Source organism: Panicum virgatum, chromosome 6N (assembly GCF_016808335.1).
Source record: "Panicum virgatum strain AP13 chromosome 6N, P.virgatum_v5, whole genome shotgun sequence".
NCBI classification, from domain to species: domain Eukaryota; kingdom Viridiplantae; phylum Streptophyta; class Magnoliopsida; order Poales; family Poaceae; genus Panicum; species Panicum virgatum.
The window spans coordinates 47,803,422-47,827,921 of NC_053150.1; the positions used below are offsets into that span (position 1 = coordinate 47,803,422).

General features: G+C 51.9%; 4 protein-coding genes across 5 annotated transcripts; 2 read left to right on the forward strand and 2 right to left on the reverse strand.

Annotated features, from left to right (window-relative positions):
• Positions 1 to 8,875: 8,875 nt before the first annotated feature.
• On the forward strand, positions 8,876 to 12,044 carry LOC120680065 (probable L-type lectin-domain containing receptor kinase S.5). The gene is made up of 2 exons (XM_039961708.1): positions 8,876 to 10,349; positions 10,825 to 12,044. Exons 1-2 carry the CDS (start codon positions 8,969 to 8,971, stop codon positions 11,700 to 11,702), a joined length of 2,259 nt encoding a protein of 752 aa, XP_039817642.1. The 5' UTR covers positions 8,876 to 8,968; the 3' UTR covers positions 11,703 to 12,044.
• A 3,383-nt stretch (positions 12,045 to 15,427) lies between these two features.
• LOC120680118 (probable L-type lectin-domain containing receptor kinase S.5) lies at positions 15,428 to 18,464 on the forward strand. The gene is made up of 2 exons (XM_039961743.1): positions 15,428 to 16,888; positions 17,247 to 18,464. The coding sequence occupies exons 1-2, from the start codon at positions 15,514 to 15,516 to the stop codon at positions 18,095 to 18,097; spliced, it is 2,226 nt and encodes a 741-aa protein (XP_039817677.1). The 5' UTR covers positions 15,428 to 15,513; the 3' UTR covers positions 18,098 to 18,464.
• A 1,469-nt stretch (positions 18,465 to 19,933) lies between these two features.
• LOC120678248 (cytosolic sulfotransferase 5-like) lies at positions 19,934 to 20,866 on the reverse strand. The gene is made up of 2 exons (XM_039959389.1): positions 20,846 to 20,866; positions 19,934 to 20,716 (listed from the first exon to the last, which is right to left on the reverse strand). The coding sequence occupies exons 1-2, from the start codon at positions 20,864 to 20,866 to the stop codon at positions 19,934 to 19,936; spliced, it is 804 nt and encodes a 267-aa protein (XP_039815323.1).
• An 84-nt stretch (positions 20,867 to 20,950) lies between these two features.
• LOC120680123 lies at positions 20,951 to 23,084 on the reverse strand. Of its 2 annotated transcripts, XM_039961745.1 has the most exons (5): positions 23,025 to 23,084; positions 22,778 to 22,922; positions 22,521 to 22,613; positions 21,910 to 22,154; positions 20,951 to 21,335 (listed from the first exon to the last, which is right to left on the reverse strand). In XM_039961745.1, exons 2-5 carry the CDS (start codon positions 22,895 to 22,897, stop codon positions 21,164 to 21,166), a joined length of 630 nt encoding a protein of 209 aa, XP_039817679.1. In that variant the 5' UTR covers positions 22,898 to 22,922; positions 23,025 to 23,084; the 3' UTR covers positions 20,951 to 21,163. The 2 variants fall into 2 exon arrangements, with proteins under 2 accessions (XP_039817679.1, XP_039817678.1); XM_039961744.1 differs by having other exon boundaries at positions 22,778 to 23,078.
• Between the last annotated feature and the right edge of the window lie 1,416 nt (positions 23,085 to 24,500).

Sequence of the window (24,500 nt, forward strand, 5' to 3'; positions counted from 1 at the left end):
GAGCAGGAGAACGAGGACCAGTTCCGCGACCCCGAGCCCGAAGGACAGGACCTCCCCGAAGGCTACGAAGACGGCAAGTTCAATCCCATCCTTTGATGCATGTTTCTGTCCTAGTTTTTATAAACACAACCCAACGGCCTGTTTTATAAAAATTGCATATGTTTTGCTTGCATGAAAACACGGTTGGATAGCCACCCCTTTGATTTGTGATAACCATTCCTTGACCACCTAGATTAATGTCTGATTTTGATTGGACGTTAATCGATATTAGAACGCTTAGGACTTTACTCATAATATGATTTATTTGTTAAAGAAAATGTGTGTGTGTGTGGGAAGGGATAAAATGTGGATTTTCGAAAGATGAGTATGGACGAGATGGACGGCATTTCTGTGTGAATTGCCGATTGGTGTGCTTATGCCTGTGTGGCAGGGCAAAGAAGGGAGATATCCATCTTGTCGTGTCTAAGGACCGAGTTGGTGTGTCATCTCACCTAACTCCACTATCGTGCAAACCACTCGACCGTTGAGTGGGCAACGGCGTATGTAAGGATCGATGGACCAAGAGGGGGGTGAATTGGGCCTTTTTCAATTTCTAAAACAAAGTAAAGCAACCTTAACCTATACAAAGATAGTAAGGCACCAATTCACCAACCGGATAACTAAGCTACTTACACAAGCTAAGAGAGATAAAAAGAGAAGTAAAGCCTAGCAAGGTAGAGCTAAGTTATGATCTCTAAGTCAAGCTCATGAATAAATTGCATGAAAGAAAATGCTTGAATAAAGAGAGTGGGCAAGAGACAACCGGATTTTTTTCCCGTGGTATCGATGTGTTGGCACACACCCCTAATCCACGTTGTGACACTCACAAAGAGTCTTGTCACCTCCCAAGTCACCGAGACGAGGGCGCTCACTAAGAGTCTCCGTTCACCATCCCGGCGTGGTGGAGATCAAGCCACGTACAATCTTCTTCTCCGGGCTCCCACAATCCTTGGCAAGCTCCGCGAGAAACACCTCGATCACCAAGATCGCCTAGGTGATGCCAATCACCAAGAGTAACAAGCTAAGGCCTTCACTTGAGCAAGAACCGATCACCAAGAACGGATGCACACAAGCTTCTCTCTACTCAAGTCCTTAATCTTGCTTCTTGATTGATTGAATGAACAAATATGTGAAAGATGAAGCTCAAGGTGGCTCTTGACTATAGTATTGAGTGTATGGATGTTGCCTGGTGTCAAGAGTAGCAAAATGACCCATTGGAGGGGTATATATAGGCAGCTCACACGAATAGAGCCGTTGGAGAAAAGCTGCCAGAAAACTGCGTAGCGCCGGTTAATCCGACGTACCTCCAATAGTCATCGTCGGTTTAACCGATGAATGTAAACTGCCCCTTCTGAAAAACTAGCCGTTACAACTTGGGCAGATTAACCGACGTATCATCGGTTTAACCGGTGAGTGTAGTTGTCCATTGATCAACTGAAAAATCAAGTCTCTGGACAACTGCACCGACGTTAACTCAAACCTATCGTCGGTTTAACCGGTGAGTACAACTTCTGAAGTCCTTGGAAAAACCATCTCACTGGTCAATTGCACCGACGTCCCATTTCAAACATCGTCGGTTTAACCGGTGTATTGAACTTGAAATACCCTGGAAAAACCAACTCTGGACTAATGCACCGACGTTAAATTCAAACACGTCGGTTTAACCGGTGTATTGACTTGTCCAGACTCTGCTGACTTCGTTTAACCGACGTATAGAAAATAGAGGTCGTCGGTTAAACCGGTGTTAAAGACTTTTTCTGATTTTGCCTTTTCTGATTTGAGTCTTGAATGAAATCTAAATATTCTTGAGATATAAGTTGAGAACCACTTATTTGAACTTCTAGAAACCTGAGTGACCATAGTGTGCATCCATTTTCAAATGACCATGTCCATGCTCAAGTTACTTAGCCTTAACCCCTCTTAATAGTGCGATCACTACAAAACTATAAAACCTATACTAACCTAAGTGTCCTTCTCAACCTTATGACACTTAGGACTAGAAAGATCCTTAGTCTTGCCATATAATTGAGTTGAATACCGAGATCGCCTTTTTGAATAATGAAATTGAGGGGCCTCTTTTGACATATGACCAAATGAGCGATAATGATCTATTAAGCTGCACAAACTCATTAGTCACAATAATGATTGTCATTAATCACCGAAACATACCTTGAGGGCCTAGATGCTTACAGCGTAGCATAAATCCCACTAGTTGGTGTGATAGCCATCAGGAGAGCTGAGAGCGGCGGGTGACTAAGGAAAAGGGATAAACCCCGAGTGACTTATGCCCGGTTATACCTAAGTGAACGGTCAATGACCCCTTGGTGCATCCCGTGATGGCTAGTCAGGCTTAGCTATGGTGGGTAATGGCTATGTTGGGATCTACACCGACACGACGGTGTTCGAGTTGTGGTATCCTACTTGTGGGTAAAGTTGCACACCTCTGCAGAGTTAAGAATCTATTCGAATAGTCCGTGCCCACGGTATTGGGCGAGTTACGGTGTGGTCACATAACTAGTGTTTCTTTGGGATGGGCTGGTGTGAGTTGTTTTGGAATTGTGTCCGGCAGTTGTGCCGTGTGCTACGACGGACGGGGAGTCCGGTAGCAGTTTAAACTTAAACTCCGTGTTACTACAAAAACTGATTTTCGAAAAAGTTTTCTGTTAAATGAACCCCTGCATAAAGTATAGTTTTCTGTAAATTAAACTGTAACCTTATCCTTGATTTACCTATGCATATTACTCTGATTTAACCCCCTCCATGGGTGTGGTTGGACTTGCTGAGTACGTTTGTACTCACCCCAATCTTACTTTTTACAGAAGAAGACCCAGACTTCGTGCCAAACGACGCTGAGTAGGGTTATCGTTCTACACCCAACCTTGCCTGTGGAATCAGCCCTGTCAAGATGCCGCCGCTGTCGCAATACTCTGAGCCTGTGATAGACCCCATGTGGTTTGCGGTCTGGTGTTATGTCGTAGCTTGGTTAATTATTATTATCATCTGTATCGAGTGTCCTCCAAGGTTTGTACTGTTTTGAACCATCTGATGTAATAAATGTGGCATCAGCCTCCTGGGACTGGTGTTTTGTATCACATTTAAGTCTTCTCTTACGAGGGGACGCTTCACCGGCGGCGGCGGCGGTGGAGCGCGCGGCGGTGGCAGCGCGCGGATCTGGCGGCGGCGCACAGAGGACCGCCGCCGGGCCGTGCAGCGCCTCCCCACCGGATGGGCAAGCACACACATTTGATGCGCGTGGCGCGCCCCGGGCCCATGCTGCGCCTCCCCACCGGCGGCGCCACCCCCCTCCACTGCTGCGCCTCCTCCGCCCAACTCGGACTGGTCGGGTCCCCCTGCGCTGGATCTGGGGAGGACGAAGGAAGAGGAAGAAAGGGGAAGGGAAAGGAGCCGGGAGCGCTTGAGAAAAAAGAAGGGGAAGGAGGAGTGGTGGGGTCCACCATGTGGTGGAGTAGGTGGAGTCGACCGTAAGTTTCCCACCGTCCGGTCACCCGTAGATTCATCATCGCGACTGTAGCACGCGGCACAGTATTTCTTTAGTCCCAGACTGGAAACGGAAAGGGAGTTGGACTGACTTAAATAGACAGTCCCTGGAAAGTTAATAACTCCGGTTCGAACCTTTTGCGCGAAGCGAGGATAAAAGTGCAAGAGAGTTATTTAGCAAGTGTGATTTACTCAAAATGTAGAGTAGATCTTAACCGTTATCCTGGACCGAGTCGTTAAAAGACGATGGGCCACGACGGCGTTGTTGCGTGCGGGCAGTTGGCAGTCGATCGGCGGCGGCAGGGCCGGACACGGCGAGGAGGGCGTCACGAGGAGGTTAATAGGTTATGGCCCGGAGCGGCAACGCGTTTGCTCTTCGGAGCAAAAGTGGCCGGTCTCACCTGCCGGCCACTCCACCGCTCCGTTCGTCCGGCCGAGGACGAGGAGTGGTGTGCAGCCGCTTGGGCACGCCAACGAGCCTCCCGTCACGGCAGCAGGCGACGCCGCCGTGTACGTCGGCGTGGCCCCACCAGGGTCGAGTGGATGATCCGATGAGCACATCTTGGACTCGCATCTCCCTCCCCTGTCAAAAGGCACAGTTCCCTGCTCTGGACGGGGGTCCCCGGAGCGTCCTCGACACGTGTGGGATATGCGCGGGGCCGATTGGCAGCTAGCCCAGCGCCGTGAACGACTGCACGATCGAACGACAGCCGGAGACACGCACGGACGGACACTAGCCTGTGCCTGTCGAAACGGGCGTGGCAATGGGATGGCATCTCGCCCTCCCGCAGACAGCCGGACGGGACGGGACAGTCGTGACAGGGCGCGTCGCGGCCGGTGTGCCTGTACCAGCGATGGTCCTGGACTCCTCGTCAGCCGTCACGATCGGTGGCCGCTGCTGGTCCAGCGCGACGCCCAGGCCCCCCGCGGACGCAGGCGCGGCGGGGGACAGGGAGCCGCGCGCCCGGGGCCCCGGACACGCCGCGCCGCGCGACGACGAGTGCGGCGTGCATGGCGGCATCCAACCACTGGGGAGGAGGAGGAGGAGGAGACGTTTCGTGCGCGGGGGCGCCGGGCGCGGATGGGGATCGTGCCCTGACGCTGACGGGGGTGGCCTGCCTCAGACGGGTGCCCTGCCCTGCCCTCGGCATGTTAACCCGTGCGCGCCGACCGCGTGGGCGTCCGCTTCCTCCGGGCTCGCGGCCCCTGGCGCGCGATCCAATCAGGCGGCCAGCCACCACCCTGCCGCCGCGGCAGTTGCGGTGGCCGGCCGGCTGGGCGGCCGGGGTGCCCGCGGGGTGCAGAGTGGGAGGATGCTGTCGCTATGTGACACGATGCGGCGCGGGGAGATTCGGATTCGGCCTGCAGTTTTGGGCGTCAGTTTATTGTTAAGAGGCTCGATTCATGATTTAGGCTGTGATTTTACTGGCACTGCGACGGGGTTTAAAAAGCATCGGTAGTTTTCTAGGTTTAATTAGACAACTTATCTGGTGAAGACCACAACTTTATGAAAACTCGTGTAAATCATGGCAAAAAGATCATCTAAATTCACCAAAAAAATTACACATTTAGATGATATGATGATACACAATCTTGTAAAGTATCTTGTCCAAACTCGACTTCGTTTATGAGATATGAAAATAACAAATTTCAAGCCAGAAAGCTGTCCAGATGATTTGTTAGAAATTTGTTATTTTTATATCTCACAAACGAAATCGATTTTGGACAACATATTTTGTAAGGTTGTGTATGATCATATCATCTACACGTGTGATTTTTTTGATGAATTTAAATAATTTTTTTGCCATAATTTACACGAGTTTTTAAAAAAATTGTGGTTTTCACCAGATACGTTACCGTTTAAGAAACGGATGGAGCAGTTAGTTTACTTGGAGGCACTTGTTGCAGTAAAATCTTGATAGAACCAGTAAAAACATTCTGGAAACAGAAGCCCAACACATCAGCAACACATTATTGCGGGAGCCGCCACTGAATTGGATGGGTGGGCTGAAATGAAAGGGATGGCTGGCAGCCCACGAGCGTTGCTGCTGGTCCAATAATCCCAAGGCCCAACACCTTATTGCACGAGTTTTGATGCTTACCGAACTGAAGGCCCAGTTCGACCCACTCCAGTGTCAGCCTTGGAAGCCCACATGACGGCCTCATCAATCTTCTTCCCACGGCCCACACGAAGCGTACCGTGCTCATCAGCCCATCCCGATGCCCGCATGATTATTGGGCCCGTGCGCGCGCACTTGCCGCCCATGTGGATCCTATATATCTTCCGGAAAAAAATTTCTTCATCATCTTCCACTGTTCGAGATTCGTGCAAACAACAACAGTCCTCCTCTCTCTCTTTTCTAACCTTCTCTGTTCCCCACACGCCGCCGTCTGCCCGCGCGCTGCCCTCTCCTCGCGCTGTGCCGCCGCCGCCGCGCCTCGTGCCCCGCGCTCGCTCCACCGCGAAGTCGTCGCACGCACCCCCGCGCTATGCCTCGCGGCCGCACGCGCCCCAGCGCTCGCTCCACCGCGGAGCCACCGCATGCGCCCCGCGCAGTGCCTTGCGGCCGACGCGCCTCCGCGCGCTGATGCGCGCTGGCCTGCTCCGCGCCGCCCGCGCCAGAGAAGAAGGCGCTCAAGTCGCCGGAGAAGAAGACGCCCTGTTCAACTTTTAATTTTAATATTTTCAACATTCCGTAACTCCAATTTCAACATTCCGTATTTACAATTTCAACAATTTGAAGTTAAATGTTGAATATGTTTATGAAAAATGTTAAGGTTATTTTATTGAAATGTTGAACTTGTTTGTAGCAATTAATTGGATCAAATGGACTTTAAAAATAAAAAAACTTATCTATCTTCCAAAAAAATGTATAGGAGCCCCCTGCCGCCCATCATCCCACCGCACAGCAGCAGCCAACCCAACAGCCCAACAGAACACATCCGATCCGCCGCCGGCAGCCGCTCGGCCAAGACGATCGCCAACGCATCCCGCATCCAGACTCCTGCACACAAAGGCGACGGGGGATGCACCTTTCGCCGTAATGCGATGTCCCCAGACTTGGCTTCCTGACGAGATTCAGTGGGTAAAGCCCGGGTACTTTTGCCAGGCAAGGCAAGCTAGCTGCTAGCTGACGAGGATTCAGAATTCAGAAACCTACCGCTACCACTACCAGGTAAGGAAAGGCTGGTAGTTGTGGGGTGGTGATGATGGAAAGGGACTTTGGTTTGCAGTTACCACGATCATAAGCTAGTCAGATCATCTCACCATCAGCATTCCAGCATCTGCATCAGGAAAATTCTTGCATGCATTGATGATGTCTATCTCGTTTTAATCTCGGAGAATTTCATTCCATGGCTGCCCAGAAAAAGCACCAGTTGTCTATTTCAGTTGCTAACTTGCTACACCTGCCTTGCTCCTATTGGCCTGCTGATTCAACATGCTCGTTACTTGTGTGTTCTTCATAGTACAATAGATTAGTACTCCCAAACAACCAGATTGAGACAGAAACATGTGACCATAGTTTCCTCGGGGAAGGGGGGGGGGGGGGGGAATGGGAGTAGTTGCTTCTGATCATTGCAAAGAGGTTGCAACTGTCAAAATGTCAAATTGTATGGTAGTACCTGCAGCCCCGGTTCTGCAGCTTATGCATACACATTGACCCTCCACCTGTCGTCCACCTGCTGCTTTATAGTCGTCCCGAGACGCGTTTAGGGGGGTTTAAACTATGGTTGCGAACGTATTATCAAACTGTTGCGATAATCGGAGATGCTGACCTCTCTTTTTTCCATTGGCTTGAGATGGAAATGCACACCATTGACCTTCTGCTCGGTGATCTGGTGAGGATCCGGGTGTTGTTTTGGAGCTGCCTTCTTACTACTCCAATGACCGGCAGATTAGCCACTTGGTTTGCTTGACTATCCATGCCCTGCCTTGCCGTCCGGAATGGATGAATATTTTTTTTTAAAAAAAACAGAAAATGACATGATGGCTCCATTTCAGTTTGACCTGATCTTGCTATGATGCGTTGCATCGTGACCATCTCGTGTGTGAACAAGTGAGCTGCTGCTGCTGAGAAGAAACTGTGCAATATAAAAGATAAATAATTTCGTACGGATCTTGCAGCAAGGCGAGGACTATTCTGACGAGTGCGTTTCAGAGGAAGCTGCAATGCGTAACGGATTTTGCCAACCGGTGACAGGGTAAACAGATGGGATTGTGCTGAAGGACTAGACCTGACAGCATTTCAGAAGAAATCAAGCAGTTCAGAACTACTACAGTCTACATATAGCTGTGTTTACACTTGATATTCGTCAAGCGTTCAGAACTGAGACTTCAGCAAGGTATAAGGCTATAAGCTATGTTTATAATTCAGTCAAGAAGCGCTGATCTCTAAAGAATATTGTGCACAGCGTGATCGATGCGTGATTGGATCCATAATCCATTTTCAGCATAGTGGAAACTTTTTAAAATCTGTATGTATTCCAATTCTCAAGTTTGGAGAATGAAAACATTGGCGGTCATGATAAGTTTAATTATAGGACGATAACAGATAATTCACTTGTCACCCAGTACGTGCAAGCTCTTATAGTTTAATCCAAAAGTCAATGACATATCTCCAAGCATGGAAACATGAAAGCAGCAAAAGGAAAAACAAAAGGGGGAAGACCAATGGAAACGTTCGTGGCGATGGAACAGTATATTTTTGCAGCTAAATAATCGGTTATTATATTCAGCTGCAAGTTTTGACTTTGAATTTGAAAACTGGTGTTTATGGGATACCATTCCAACGGATCTGGCAATCGTCAAAGTTTTTTCTTATTTTGCCTGTAACACATAAACAATTCCGATCAGATTATCAGAAGCGCAAGGAGTTTCCAGGTACTGAGATACTTTACCGACGAATGCTCACTCCAACACGCTAATGGAATCGTTCACCATTCGAAAATAGCTTGCAGCTTCAGTATTTTTGGAATTCGGAAGATGGGCAATTTGCACTAAAGATGGGCTCCACCCGTCCTAGCAGAAATGCCGCGGAAGCCGTGCGCCTGCGTTCTGGTAGCGGCACGTCAGTGTCGTCCCTTGTCCCCGCACGTTCCGCGTCTCGCCGAGACCGGGACGAGACGCGAGCGCGGGCCGGCCGCCGGGCCGGGTCAGGGAGGAATCCGCCGGGCAAGTTCCCCGCCGCGCGCGCGCGCACGCGCACGCACCCACCAACCCTCCTCTCCCCTCCTCTCTCCAGGTACCAGCGCCGCCGTCGCGCGGACTCGTCAACGCTGGCTCGGCCGCGCCGCGCCGCGCCCGCCCACCGGTACAAATACCGCCGTGCCACCACCGTGGATTCCCCCCTCTCGCCTTTTGCTTGCGTCCTTTTCCTCCCTGCGCTTTTTCTCCGGCACCCGTCGCCCCGCCCGTGCGGCCGTGTCCGGCATGGCGCCTGCATGCGGCGGCGGACGTGGTCGCTCCCCTCTGTCTCCTCTCCTGGGCTGCCTCGCCGCCGCCCTGCTGCTGCTCTCCTTCGCCGCCGGCCGCGCGGGGGCGCAGCTGAAGCCGCTGCCGCCGCTGGAGGTGGCGACCTACAACTACCCCTCGTTCGAGGCGGGCAACTCCGGGGCGGCGGCGGAGCTGGTGTTCAGCAGGGACGCCCGCGTCTACCAGGGCGCGCTCCAGGTCACGCCGGACACCGGGAACGCCGGCACCTACCAGAGCATCATGGTCAACAAGTCCGGCTCCGTGCTCCTGCGCCGCCGCTTCACGCTGTGGCACCGCGTCGAGGGCGGCGGCGGCGGCACTGGCAACACCACCACCGGCAACGGCACGGCCTCCCCCCAGCAGGCCCCGCGCGTCCAGGTCGTGTCGTTCAACGCCACCTTCACCATGAACGTGTACCAGCTCACAGACGCGAGCCCCGGCGAGGGCCTCACCTTCGTGATCGCGCCCTCCCGCGACGAGCCACCCCCCGGGAGCTACGGCGGCTACCTCGGCCTCACCAACGCGACGCTGGAGGCGACCGGCCCGGCCGCGAACCGGTTCGTGGCCGTCGAGTTCGACACGCTCAAGCAGAGCTACGACCCCGACGACAACCACGTCGGCCTCAACGTCGGCTCCGTCGTCTCCAACAAGACGGCGAGCCTCGCGGCCTTCAGGATCGCCACGAACGCGACCACCGCCACCAACTACACGGTCTGGGTCCAGTACGACGGCGCGGCCCGGCACATGTCGGTGTACATGGCCGCTTGGGGCAAGCCCAAGCCGCCGTCCCCCGTCCTCGAGTCGCCGCTCGACCTCAGCGAGCACGTCCCTGAGACGGCGTACCTCGGCTTCTCGGCGTCCACCGGCACCAACTTCGAGCTCAACTGCATCCTCGACTGGAGCCTGTCGATCGAGATCATCCCCGACAAGAAGAGCAGGACGTGGATCGTCATCGTCGCCGTCGTCGTGCCCGTCGTCGTCGCCGCGATCGCCGTCGCCGCCTTCTTCCTGACCAAGAAGCTGCGGGCGAGGCGGTCCATGGAGCGGCGGCAGGAGCGGCTGGAGCACCAGCTGAGCAACCTCCCCGGGATGCCGCGCGGGTTCGAGTACGACAAGCTCAAGAAGGCCACCCGGAACTTCGACGAGCGGCTCCGGCTGGGGAAAGGCGGGTACGGCACGGTGTACAAGGGGGTGCTCCCCGCCGACGACGCCCGGCCGGAGGGCATGGCGGTCGCCGTGAAGAGGTTCATCCGGGACGACAGCAGGGGCGTCAGCGACTTCCTCGCCGAGGTCCAGATCATCAACCGGCTGCGCCACAAGAACATCGTCCCTCTCATCGGTACGTGAAAAACGCCTAGCTAATTTCATCTCAAATCAGAATAAAGATGATGCCTGCTCCACATTATTATCAGATCAGATTGGGTTTAATGTTGGTGGTTGAGATTTAGCTGTCCGTTATTGTTCGTTAGCTGATCAGAGTTGACCAGTTTCTAGTAGCTGAGCAAGAAACATCCATTTGTTTTCTCATTTTGCCTTGACGAGTCATCGGTGGTAAACTAGTACCCCATGGCCATGGAGGAACAAGTAGAGGCGACATATTCTACTCAAATTCTAACGCGTTTATGAAATCGTGTAGGAACCAGCAACTTACTAGTTACTACTATTCTGATCTGTTCAACCATCCTGGCGATGAACACGTTCTGAATTTTCAATTCTCTGCCGTTTGATTTCAGAAGAATCTTCAACTCAGCATCAACCATCTTGTTCCATTGTTCTGAATGTGTTTTATTTCTTGCATTGTAACTGATGTTCAGGTTGGTGCTACAAGAAGGGGCAGCTGCTGCTGGTGTACGAGTACATGCCCAACGGCAGCCTGGACCAGCACCTGTTCCGCCGGGGCGTCGCCGACGAGCAGCGCCCCCCGCTGAGCTGGGAGCGGCGCTACGCCGTGGTCGCCGACGTCGCGGCGGGGCTCCACTACGTCCACCACGAGTACACCCACATGGTGCTCCACCGCGACGTCAAGGCCAGCAACGTCCTCCTGGACGCGTCCTTCCGCGCGCGGCTCGGCGACTTCGGCCTGGCGCGCGTCCTCGAGCACGACCGCAACTCCTTCACCGACCTCAACGTCGCCGGCACGCGCGGGTTCATCGCGCCGGAGTACTTCGTCGGCCACAAGGCCTCCCGGCAGACGGACGTGTTCGCCTTCGGCGCGCTCGTGCTGGAGGTGGTCACGGGCCAGTACGCGCTGCGCGCCGACCCGCGGTGCCCCGTGCTGGCCGACTGGGTGTGGCAGATGCACGGCCGCGGCGCTCTGCTCGGCGCCGTCGACCAGAGCCTCGGCACGGCGGGGTTCGACCACGACGAGGCCGCCCGGCTGCTGCTGCTGGCGCTGGCGTGCAGCAACCCCAACCCCGGGGACCGCCCCACCATGCCGCAGGTGATGCAGGTCCTGTCCAAGGCCTCGCCGCCGCCCGAGGTGCCGCCGTTCAAGCCGCAGTTCGTGTGGCCGCCGGAGGGGGGAGCGCACTTCGAGCTCAGCGACATTGAGGTCTCCACCACCACCGGGGCTACCGGCAACGCCGCGTCGTCGGCGATGGCGACGCAGGTCACCTCCTACGACAGCTTCCACCCGCACACCGCGCCCAACAGCAGCGAGGGTTATTTCCCCGCCCTCTCCTCCGGCCGCTGATCCAGTGCTTGCTTCATTCGTGTGCATCTTGGCCTTACATATATGGATTTGGCCATGATCGTCGTCGCAGCTCTAAAATATTAGATGTGAATGAAATGTAAATACATGTAGTTATCGATTTCGTAATTAAGGGAGCTTAGTCGTGCATTGCTGCATATATAGCTGCACCTGCACTGCACAGTAGGAGACCTTGAGATCTGTTCCAGGGAAGAAGATAAAGAATGGAGTTAGAGTGTGTTTTGGCTAGTCAGAAATTTTAGTTCTGTACTGCCAACTGTTCGAGTGGGCTCTTTCAAAATTTATATCAGCTGATGAATAATAAAGGGATTTAATTCGTTCATATTTTGATTTTTTAAAAGTGAAATCGGCATTCATGTTCAAATTGAGAATACAAGCACAACCATAAAATAGTGAATAGATAAAAAAAACCCATAAAATAGAGGTAGGCTGGAATGCCAAGTCAGCACCACATCAAGCAGTCAAAGTGCAATGTGGCTACGGCCCACGGGTTGGGACTTGGGACCCCTTTTTTTGTTCTTAAAACTAAGATGAGGACGCGAGTAAATCGCTCACTAACTTCAATGCAACCCGATGGTCACATACTCACATATGTTTCTTAGGGCCCACAAAACATTTTTTAAAAAAAGTTCAATTAGTAGCAAACTTTTTTATGCACTACTAGGCCAGCAGTGCCACTCTGTTCGCTACGCTGTAGCTGGTAGCTGGTGCTGATTTGTTATGAGAGAAAAATACTGCTGACTGACTGGTGGCTGGTACTGATTTGGTGTGAGAGAAAAGTACTGCTGACAAGCCAAGCGAATAGAGCGAGTCAGTACTAGGAGGTGATCGTTTATAGGGTTAGAACAAATCCAGCGGTGGCCCCTAATTAGGATACACACTGCGTGAGTAAGGTTTGCTCATATTTTAGAGTCTTTTACCTATGTGCTATTACAAAAGATCCAAAATACTTATGCACCATCCAAAATATTTTACAAGGCTCAGCCCACAAGCCTAGCAACAGCTCCAACTTTCTTATGACAGATGGGGTCTATCTATCAGTTCCTTACATTTTTCTTTCCCCCCTCTAATTCTTATGTTTTCCCCTTGTGTTTTCTCTTGAGCAATTGCCCATCACTTGAAAGTACTCTATTTTGGCCAAATGCATGAATATATAGTTGTACCCACTTGCACGGGATGGGATTCCTCTGCAGTAGTCCTCCCTCACTGACGTGTGGGGTCAGACCCACACATAAGTGATCCAACTGCACCTAAGGGGACCTTGATTTGTTTCTTGAAAGCAGACAAAGAATGAAGTTAGAGTGTGTTTTGGGCTTTTGGCTAGTCAGAAATTTTAGCATTTGTTAAGTGTGCTCAAAATTTATTTTTTCAGTCTTGCCCATATTTGGACCAGATCCAACGGTCTAGCACTACTTGATCCATTTTTCAGTTGAGTGCACTATGTAGCATCTTTCGACTTCCACTAGGGCCTTGTTTAGATGCACTCAAAATTCTAAAACTTTACAAAATTTCATCACATCGAATCTTTGAACGCATGCATGGAGTATTAAATATAGCTAAATAAAATAACTAATTACACATCTTGACTGTAATTTGCGAGACGAATCTTTTGAGCCTAGTTAACCCATAACGGGACAATAATTATCAAATACAAACGAAAGTGCTACAGTACTTTACACCCAAAACTTTTCACATCTAAACAAGGCCTAGGTTACTCATGAATGAGAAACTGCTTCAATCACTTCTATTTTTTCCCCGAGAATACGCAGAAGATTAAGCAACAACTTAGCAACTTCGGGACACACCGTCATCGAACCACAATGACCCATGACTCGATCCAGTTGCGACTTGCGAGGAGGAAGATGACAGAACCGTGAAAACGTGCCATTTCCTCCCATCCAGAACACACTGTAAATTCACCTTCAATTTACCATGACGCAGCAAGTTCACCACAAAAAGATTTTTGCAGCATTCGCTCCTAGTTCCTCTGTGTAAAAAAATAAAAAAAGGAAAAAGTTTGGTGCCTGCTGCTAGCTGCATGCCCTTATCATTGCCGAAGAAAAAAAAAGTGGTGTCGCCATCGAGATCCAGGCACCAGCTTGCGCTGCATCTTTTCCCTCCCGATGACGATTCTTCTCTCCATTCTCCTCCAGTCTCCAGTCTCCCCGCCGCGTCAGTTTCACACCGCAAAAGGCGCAACGAGCTGCTGATCTGATCCTCTTTGCGGCGAAAAGGAAAAGATGAGAAAGTGCCATGACCCATGAGCTGCTGATTGCTCAACAGCTCGAGCCTGTACGGAGCTGACGGCATGTGCGGGCCACGACACAGAGATCCTTGGTTCCTGTTGGTGTGATACTGTGGATCCTGAACAATGCAGCAGTTGAAGAGCAGAGATTGACCTGCAATCCTGCATGGATCTGACTGATCTTCCGTCAGAGTCGCAGCTCCAGGTCGAGTTCATCCATGGAATGGAACAGCATTTTTGGCGCTGAAGCACCTTGGTCCTTGGCCATTATTCCTGCAATGCAACTGCTCCGAACATGGCATGGTGATGCCGCGACATTCCTGATCCAGCCCGGATTCTGCCAAGAATTGCTGGGGAATGGCGCTGCGAACCGGGCTCGAGCCGCATGTGCTGCTGACCATCTGAAGTTGACGAGCTGATTGCTGAGAGGTGCAAGCCGACCCCAATCGTTCTCGTTCAGCTGCTGACCCGCGAGCGTGCGCCACGCGGTGACCGACCGCCCTCTCGCTCGCTCGCTGTCACCCCGCTCGTGGAATCCCATCTGCCATCTCCATTGACGCGCCCCGTGCTGAACAGAACCTGAAGAACTGAATTCAGCCCTTATTTAGATGCATAAAAGTGAATATGTAAAACACTGTAGTACTTCGTTTGTATTTAGTAATTATTGTCCCGTCATGGGTTAACTAGACTCAAAATTTTATTTAACTACATTTAATACTTCATGCATGTGTTCAAAGATTCGATGTGATGTGAAATTTTATAAAATTTTGAAATTTTGGAGGGAACTAAACAAGGCCTCAGTCTATCGCCGGATGTTGGTCTTTCAAGTTAGATCATTGTACGAGCGACGACAAGCTACCAGCTGCAGTTTGAATGTTTGATCGAGGACAATGGAACTGAAGACTGTTCACATTCCAAATTTCCAATTCGATGCTTGATGGGACCAGCTCAAGTACAGTGTAGTTGCTCTCCGGGATTGCCTGATGCTGAAGCCTGATGGTAACATGGGCATCATATTCAGTTATTCACTGTTCAGTTAGTCGAACGCATGCCGTTTTCATCATTTTGCCGATTGGCGCATCCACACCGGTTGCATAATCATGCTTCTGTCTGAAGAATATGATCACCTTCTTTTTCTTTTCAGAAAAAGAAAAGTGTAAGTGTTGAATGCCACAGTAATGTATTTTCAATCTGGTTACAAAATGGAATATCTGTGATCGAAAAGGCACGGTACCTGCCAGATCGACGAGACCGAAAAGATAAGAAAGATCGCAGCGACGGCACCTACCTTCATCTCTGCTTCTTTCGCTCGGTTTGTTCAGGCAATCAGGACAGGACAGGAGAATACACTGATGTGAACGCAGCTTTGCTACTGAACAAAGCTTCCAAATTTTTTCTGTCGTCTATACCCCGTAGGCGAGACTCGAGAGAAGAATCTCTCAGGAAAGCCGGTGGAAATAAAGGAAAGCGGCCGTGCAGCGCCCACACCGCACACGGGCGCCAGCCGCAGCAGTGGTGGTGGTCTCGGCCTCCTCCTGCTCCTCGTTCATGGCCGCCCGCTTCCTCGTACACCTGATCCTCGTAGCCGCCGCCAGCGCCGCCGCCGTCACCTCGGACGCAGCCGCCACTTCGCTCGCCACCAATGCCACCGCGGGCTCGCGCGTGCCCGCAGCTCCCGGCGTCGGCGGCAACGTCACCGGGTTCAGCTTCTCCGGCTTCGTCAGCGCGAATCGCGGCGCCAACGTGACGGTGCTCGGCGACGCCAACATCAACCAGGGCGCGCTCCAGATCACGCCGGACTCGCTCAACGACGCCGCCACCTTCCTCACCCACAAGTCCGGCCGCGTGCTCTACGCGACGCCGTTCAGGCTCTGGCAGCGCGAGGGCCACGGCGGCGAGGCCAACGCCACCGCCGGCGGGGGCAAGAAGAGGGTCGCGTCCTTCAGCACCGCCTTCACCATCAACATCTTCCGGCCCAACGGCACGGAGCCGGCGGAGGGGCTCGCATTCGTCATCGCGCCGTCCGCGGACGAGCCGCCCGCCGGGAGCTCCGGCGGGTACCTCGGCCTCACCAATGCCGCCACCGACGGGAACGCCACCAACCAGATCGTCGCCGTCGAGCTCGACACCGAGAAGCAGCCCTACGACCCGGACGACAACCACGTCGGGCTCAACGTCAACAGCGTCGTCTCCGTCGCCACCACCTCGCTCAAGCCCCTCGGCATCGAGATCTCGCCCGCCAAGCCGGCGAATTACACCGTCTGGGTCGACTACGACGGCGCCGCGCGCCGCGTTGCGGTGTTCATGGCCGTGGCGGGGAAGGCGAAGCCCGGGCGGGCGGTCCTCGCCGCGCCGCTGGACCTCGGGGCGGCCGCGGCGGAGTGGTCCTACTTCGGGTTCTCGGCGTCGACGGGGCGCAAGTACCAGCTCAACTGCGTCCTGGCGTGGGACATGACGATGGAGAAGCTCTCCTGCGGCGACGGCGGCGGCGGCGGCGACGCCAGGAGGCGCACGCTCGGGCTGGCCGTCGGGGTGCCCGTGGGGGCGACCGCGCTGGCCGCCGCGGCCATCGTGGCGTACGTGTGCGTGGTGAAGCGGCGGAAGGTGCACGGCGACGACAGCAGCGCCATCACCGGCACCATGATCCGGAGCCTCGCCGGCGGGCCGCGGGAGTTCGACTACCGCGAGATCCGCAAGGCGACCAACAACTTCGACGAGAAGATGAAGCTGGGGCAGGGCGGGTACGGGGTGGTGTACCGGGGCGTGGTGGTCGGCGACCACACCAGCCCCGGCGGCCCCGGGAGCGCGGTGGAGGTGGCCGTCAAGAAGTTCTCGCGCGCGAGCACCCAGGGCCAGAACGACTTCCTCGCCGAGCTCAGCATCATCAACCGCCTCCGCCACAAGCACCTCGTCCGCCTCGTCGGTAAGCCCCCCCATTCCTGCTCACCTCCGGCCGCCGCCGCCGCCGCCTAACCATTTCTCGATTCTTTTATTCCCTCCTGTGGCGATACTCGCACATGGTTTGTCCATTAACAATGGCAACTCGAACGCAATTCGCTCGGCTTTCCAGGCGATGCATGTGCGCACAACAATTTTTCTGGTGACCGTGACCCTCCACTTTCGTCTAACAATACTTTACAGCTCCGATGCCTTCAAACTTTGAATCTTAAAATCTTTACTGAACTTTTACCTGTAGAAATTAAAATTTCAAAAAATTTACTGAATTGAACTTTGACATGGTCGAACAATGCATGCATGCATCTTTGGGATCGGACGCGCAGGGTGGAGCCACGACAACGGCGAGCTGCTGCTGGTGTACGAGTTCATGCCGAACGGGAGCCTGGACCAGCACCTGTTCGGCCCGGCGCCGGAGCGGCAGCTGCTGGGGTGGGAGCTCCGGTACAGCATCGTCCAGGGCGTGGCGTCGGCGCTGCACTACCTGCACGACGAGTACGACCAGCGGGTGGTGCACCGCGACCTCAAGGCCTCCAACATCCTGCTCGACGCCGCCTTCGGCGCGCGCCTCGGGGACTTCGGCCTGGAGCGCGCCATCGACGCCGGCAAGACCTCCTACATCGACGAGGCCGCCGCCGGCGGCGTGCACGGCACCGTCGGCTACATCGCGCCCGAGTGCTTCCACACCGAGAAGGCCACGCGCGAGTCCGACGTCTACGCCTTCGGCGCCGTCGTGCTCGAGGTGGTCTGCGGCCGCCGCCCGCGCTGCGACATCGACGGCTTCCACTTCCTGGTGGACTGGGTGTGGCGCCTCCACCGCGACGGCCGCGCGCTCGAGGCCGTCGACGCGCGCCTCGCCGGCGCCTTCGACCGGGGCCAGGCCGAGCGGCTGCTCCTGCTGGGGCTCGCCTGCAGCCACCCGACCCCCGCCGAGCGGCCCAGGACGCCGGCCATCCAGCAGATCCTGCTGGGCTCCGTGCCCCCGCCGGCGGTGCCGCCGTTCAAGCCGTCCTTCGTGTGGCCGGCCACCGACGCCGGGCTCGACACCATGTCCACCACGGCCGGCACGACGGCGAGCCAGCTCAGCTTGACGTCGGCGTCGACGTGGAGCGGCAACTTCATCAAGGGCAGCCTGAGACACGCGTTCGAGCAGGAAGTCTCCGATTCCTTGCCGTGACCGCGCCGCCCATTATATTGTGCCATCGCGTGCAAGCTGTTGATGGACAAGTTCGATCTGCCATTGTCGCCGTGGAGACTAATTGTCCAAAGCAGAGTGAGCTCCACGATGGCAAAGACGATCGAGACGGAAGGCAGGAAGAGGATGGGCTAATGATACGATTGTGTTGTTCGTATGGACATTGTTTTGTTTGAATTCTTACCACTTTTTCTTGCTTCATTGATTTTTTTTGTATCCCCTCTGTAAGTATCTTCATTAGATTTTTCTAATGTTGTTACCTGGCAACGAAGGCTCCAGGAGTTAGTGTAAGCAAAGATTATCCTAAAATCGTACAGTAGGCCGTTTTCATTTTTCTCCTCAACTCAAACTTTTCCAGGTCTCATAAGCATAAGTTTTATTAGATCCACTATAAAATACGTGTCCATAGTATCTCTATTTGGTATGTAAATGTAGATATATTTCCATTTCTTTAATTGTTATTATTGACTTATGATAAAACTAAAATTACGTACATTTGTGACACTATTAATGTTTTTCATATTCAATTTTTGAGCGGGTTTATTTCTTTTTATGAGTACACCTTAAGTGTAGAATGTTATTCTACACCCACCTTCTATTACAGGAAAAAATAATCATTAAAATACTGAACTAAATTTACCAAATTACTGAACAATATTCAGTAATAGCTTGCTGAATTACTGAAACTTTGTTAAGGAATTTTGAGAGGAGCTAACTTATTCTTTATTTGTTTGGAAACTATTCTGTTCCCTTTAAGCACCTAATTTGTGTGGGCTGGCGCAATTGGCCCATCGTCCACAGGCCGCAGCCTCCTCTAACCAGCAGATCTTGCCTTCATGGCCCGGTGCTCTCCTTCCAGAAATTTAGCCTTAGCGCAACACTAACCACAAAGCCAAGGTGTTCAATTCCTATTGATGAATGACGATACAAATGGCAAACTTTCACGATTCAGAGGGAGATTAAATGGTTCTGTGTGGAACTCGCTGAGCTAGTGTAAGCAAAGATTATCCCAAAATAAATTTTTAAAAAATAATGGAGATGAGTTCCGGCCTCTACAAAGTGTACACAGCCAAAGGATTATTACATAACATTGCACGAGCATGCAATTGGCAAATCATAATAGTATAATCTTCGTTTGCAACATGTAGTTTTTCCCTTGATGGAATCATGCTGAAATTACATCTTTCATCTTTGTAAAAACAATATACGCAGCATGCACAATCGGGAAATATATATTTGATTGCAACATGTAGTTTTTGCTGGAATCATGCTGAAATTACATCAACATGAAAATTTCATCTTTGTAAAAACAATATACGCAGCATGCACAATCGGGAAATATATATTTGAATTAGATCGAGGTATTTATTCCGAACAAGCATCGTCACTCACTTTGTAATAAGTTTACTATTCCTTAGACATGACAAACTTCAGTTCAGAAGGTAAGACCACATCCACCAAGTTTCTCCTCGGTCATGTAATTCTTCCAGTGCCCAAGACCCCAACCATGGCGGTCCTCCTGAAAGAGACAGAATTCTCAATGGCCAGCCCGCCACCGATCGGATCAGTCACCCCGGCCCCGACGAGTTCACCGCCGGCAGTTTCTTCAAATTCTCGAAGCTACACAGCTCCACTATCTCCTGAACGATCCCACTGCTCTTCTCGTCGCCGGTGAACAGGGCGCCGATGAACTCGGCAGGCATCTTGACATGGTTTGCAGGGGCAGCCAGCATCTCGTCATACTTCAAGAAAAGAACGTACCCTGCTGGGCTCTGCCATGCTATGCTTCCAGTACTCCGCCAGGAGGGGGATACGTAGCTAGCTGCCTAGCTCCATGTGTGAAAAGGACAGTCCAGATCCTTTCAGTTTCTCCTCAACGATGCAGTCCAGCTTCCTTGCCATCTCTTCCGTCAAGTAGTTCCGCCAATCTCCGACCTTGGCAGACCTGAAGTAGGACGAGTTCTCCATCGGCAACCCGCCAATCCGATCAGACACTCCCGTGGAGTTTACCGGGAGACTCTTGAGGCTCTCGAAGCTGCAGAGCCTCACCACCTCCTCCACCACCCCAGCGCTCTCCTCCTCGCTGGAGAATGGAGCACCGAGGAAGTTGGCGAGCATCCTCACATGCTTGGTAGGGTTAGCCATCATCTCGCCGTACCTGAAGAAGAGGACCCTGTCGGGCTCCTCCACGCTCCGCTTCCAATACCCAAGGCAATGATCCCAGAAAGGCCCGTAGAGAGTGACCCCTTGGCAGAAGAAGTCCAAGGCCTTGTCCAGCTCGATGTGGAAGTCCTTGTGCACCTTGTTCATGTAGTGCCACGTGGACACGAGAACGTCCTTGGGCTCCCAGCACAGGTACACCACCCGGCAGCCGAGAGCTGGCACGCCTGAGGGTAGCAGCTGGTGCGGGAGGTGCGTGCAGAGGAGCCTCGGGGATGGGAGCGCCTCGAGCTCCGTGACGGGGTGGAGGACCCGGAAGGGCAGCTCCAGGAACGGCACGAGATTGCAGGAGAAATAATAGACTTTTCTTTTGATTTCCTTTTTGTTTGTGTTGAAATTTTTTTTGCATGGGTAGTCCAGTTTGCATTTTAGTAATGCAAACTGGACGCAAGATAACAAACTAACTGAGCTGTATTATAAGCGGTACAAGTTGACATCATGAAGTTGTTTAAAACTGTTGCCTTGCAACTTTTTTGTCTGGCAATATGAAAGATATCGTTCATTTCACACGATGCCGCCCTCGCCATCCATGCAGTTTCTTTTTCATATTGGCATCCATGCCATGCAGGTGACATATATAAAAGGCGAAGAAAGTAATATGGACAATTCGGCCGATTTCAAAGGAAGTAATATCGCCAATATGGACAATTTGGCTGATTTTATCAACTGGCCTCGCACTACCGGCTGCATTATGTACATTTCTATGAGCAATTGCATTCTATTCAAAAACTAAATTTGAAAGCACAGCACTCTTGAAAAAGAACGAACAAAACAAGTAACGCCCTCCTCATAGCACTTGGAGCTGTTAACTTAATTGCGCCTTTTCTTTTAGGATTTTGAACCACCAGCAAGGCAATGGCAGCAACCAGAGCAACCACGGGAACCACTACGGCCATGCCCATAGTCCCTTGCTGTTGGATAAAGAGACATAATGAAAAACCAAAAGCCAATACAAGTTGCAAGGAACATTAATGTAATCCATCCTTTATCGCCTTCATCCCTGCACGTCAGAAAACATAAGTCGCTATGCATATTAATTATCTGGAACAGATGAACCTATATCTAACTAAATCATCATCGCCATAGGCATTCTCATCTCATTATATCAGTGGAGCCCGGTAGCGATAATCAATACAGATTATCGTTGATATTGGCTTCGATTATCATGATAATCGCGATTATCGCTAAAATCGGCTTCGATTATGAGTCGATAATCGTTGATTATCGAACGATAATGCAATCCCTGGGGGGGGGAGCAGTTTTAACTAGCCTAGCTTGTAACTTGCCACGAAATCTTCCTATTAGTCTCAATTCAATTAACTTTGCTTTCTCCACAAAATCTGTTCTTGCATGCCTTGTGCATCAGGCATGCCAGTTCTAATCAACCTAGTAGCCATAACTAAAGATTGACCAACCTAAATTCTTCCTAACATGATAGAGAGTAAGCTCAAATAAAATTTGATAAAGGAAGCAATGAAAGCAGAAAGTGACATTCATAAAGAAGGAAGCATGGTTTAAATACAATAGACTTATTCATCCAGGAGTCATTAAGAGGAAACAATCGAGGTACTTACGGTCCCAGCTTTTTAGCTATACGAAGTTTCAAAACTGAACCTCTGTCACGCCAAGCTGCCAGTTTGGCTCCCCAAGAATGTCCGAGCTTGTTGGGTGCACCAGATGAATAAGTTCGCTTCATTCCTCCAACAGAAACCGGAAAGGTTGGCTTCTTGATGACAGTTGATGGCATCCCAGTCGTTGGGCAGCCTGCTTTAGTAGCCGCACAAGACCATGGGGATGTACCGAGGTACCTTGCAGCAGCCTGCATCACGCAGCAGGATCAGGAGTCAGAATGTGCACTAGCAACAGAGGTTTCATTCACAAGATAAATTGAACAGCAGTACAGCCCTGCTGTAATCCTGTGAAACTAACAACCAAATACTTCAGATGCACAGATTTTAAGAAACTGAAGCAACGAGCACTGCCATTCTTCATACAAATTAAAAGCAAGCAGCGTCCATTTTGATATATATGCAAGCACAAAATGAGTTAAAAACAGGTAAAACTCGTTCTTTGTGACAAAACTAAACCCTAAGGTTATAAATGAACTTCACAAATTTCATGAATATACACGCCGAATATAACTTCAGTAACGATGAATAGTGGAGAAAAGGGAGCTACTTATTACATAGCTATGGATGGCGCAGTTATTGGGGACAGCGGTGCCAGATTGAACTGCAGCTCCATGGAAGACATTGCTGTTGTTTCTGATGCCAGCTTCCTGGGCAACAACAAAAGATCAGAATTTTAGTTGTCGCCTTCCAAAAAAAAACACTCAGACACACATAGAAACTTCACCAATTACAAGGCGAGATAAAACAAATTCCCGCAAGAACAGAATTATGAGCCAACCCAATTCGTAGGGCAACCGGAATTTGAACGTACTAAGGCACGGGGGACGATCGGATCGGTGGCCCTAGCAGAAGGAGACGCGCGGGCGGTGAGGCGGCTTGTCGATCGGCAAATCCCGGAGACGAACTTGTGGGAGACGAAGCGGCCAGCCATTCCAGCTCAGATCTCTGCCGCGTACCTGCGAAGCACCAAGGTGATGATCAAAATACGTGGGAGTAAGGCGCCACAAGAGACACGGCACGAAGGCCGGACACGGGATGGGGAACTAGGGCTCGGCTACGGTGGGCTCATCGGCGGCGCACGGCTTGCCGGCAGCGCTCCCCCCCCCCCCCCCCCCCCCCCACCCCTTCGGGTGAGAGGTGGTAGGGGTTTAGGCGGACCCGGTGTGCGAGCTGGGCCTGCGTGCGTTGGCCTGGGCTCTCCCGGGATTGAGCCTGCCTAATAGATAGGACGAAGCGAGCAAATTGGCCTGGCGGCAGCCTGGTAGAGGTTGGGCCGACGACGGTACGGTGCGAGCCCAGCCCAGCTCCTGCTCTGCTGCTACGGTTCATGATGAGCCACACGTGTGAACCGGTTGAATACCTTTGCGCCTTGCTTTGACCTCTTCTTTATTTATTTCTGAAACCTGGGACTTCATTTCGAACTCCATCTGACCATCTCTATGACCATGATCATGCACGTGTCTTGCGATGCAACGGCTCGAATTACTCGTCCATTTGCATGGCCTGTGGGGGCCCAGCATCCTTTTCTGGTGGGGCCCGGGCCCTCTCACATGGTCCATCTGTTGACTGGTACTACCACCTCGATCACCTGCAGTTCGTCGGCGCGACGCCTAGCTAGCTATTTCTTTCCGGAATCGTTCGCCACCGGCCTGCACGCTCGCAAGAAAACGATGGATGGCCATGGGCGGGGGCGACCAGGGCGTCGGCTGCGGCGTTCCTGTCAGCCGCCGACAGACACTGCATGCCGCGCTCTGCCTACACTTCCAGATACACGCACAGCGCTCTCGCTGGGAAGTCGCCTGTCCCTGCTCTCATCGGCCATTCCCCCACCGCATCTCAATTCTCATCTGCCAGGTTCATGATGAGAACCACACGTGTCCACTGATTAGCCTTTTCCTTTTTCCTTCTCATCACAACTCAGAAATGATCATTAGTAACCTTTTACTTCAACTCGATCCAGATGACGAGACCAACGAACATAATCATGCGCGAGTGCCATATGTGTACTCCTACATAGTTACATATATACAAATAGTTCCGTTTGGCCATCAATCCATCATGCAACTGTAGCAGCATCGTCAGCCATGTGTGTTACAAGTATGCTGTGTTGGGTCCCTACTACCGCCTCCATCCCAACATAAATACCGTGTTCGGCTGGTGCACCAGCTTCCAGTCCTACAGTATTGCTCTCTCACATCGCTCCAGCACTAGCCTCCAGCCATCAGTCAGGTAACAGTGTTTTTATCTCACACCACTCCAGCTCCAGCCTGCCGAACACAGTGAAAGTGTGCCATTGTCCGGGTTTTTTTTTCTTTAAGGCCACCGGGAGGGGAGAGAATAAAAAAAAAAGAATCTCATTGCATTGGCACTGAATGGACCATCACGACTGTTTTAAACTTTTACACCATTTTCGTACCCTGGTTTACATTGCTTCTTTTTTTGATGAAAGGTTTACATTGCTTCTTCCCGGACGGCTCGCAGCATAGTACCTAGGTGAGCATGTTGCTGACGGAAGATGACGTTGTTGCGGTGTT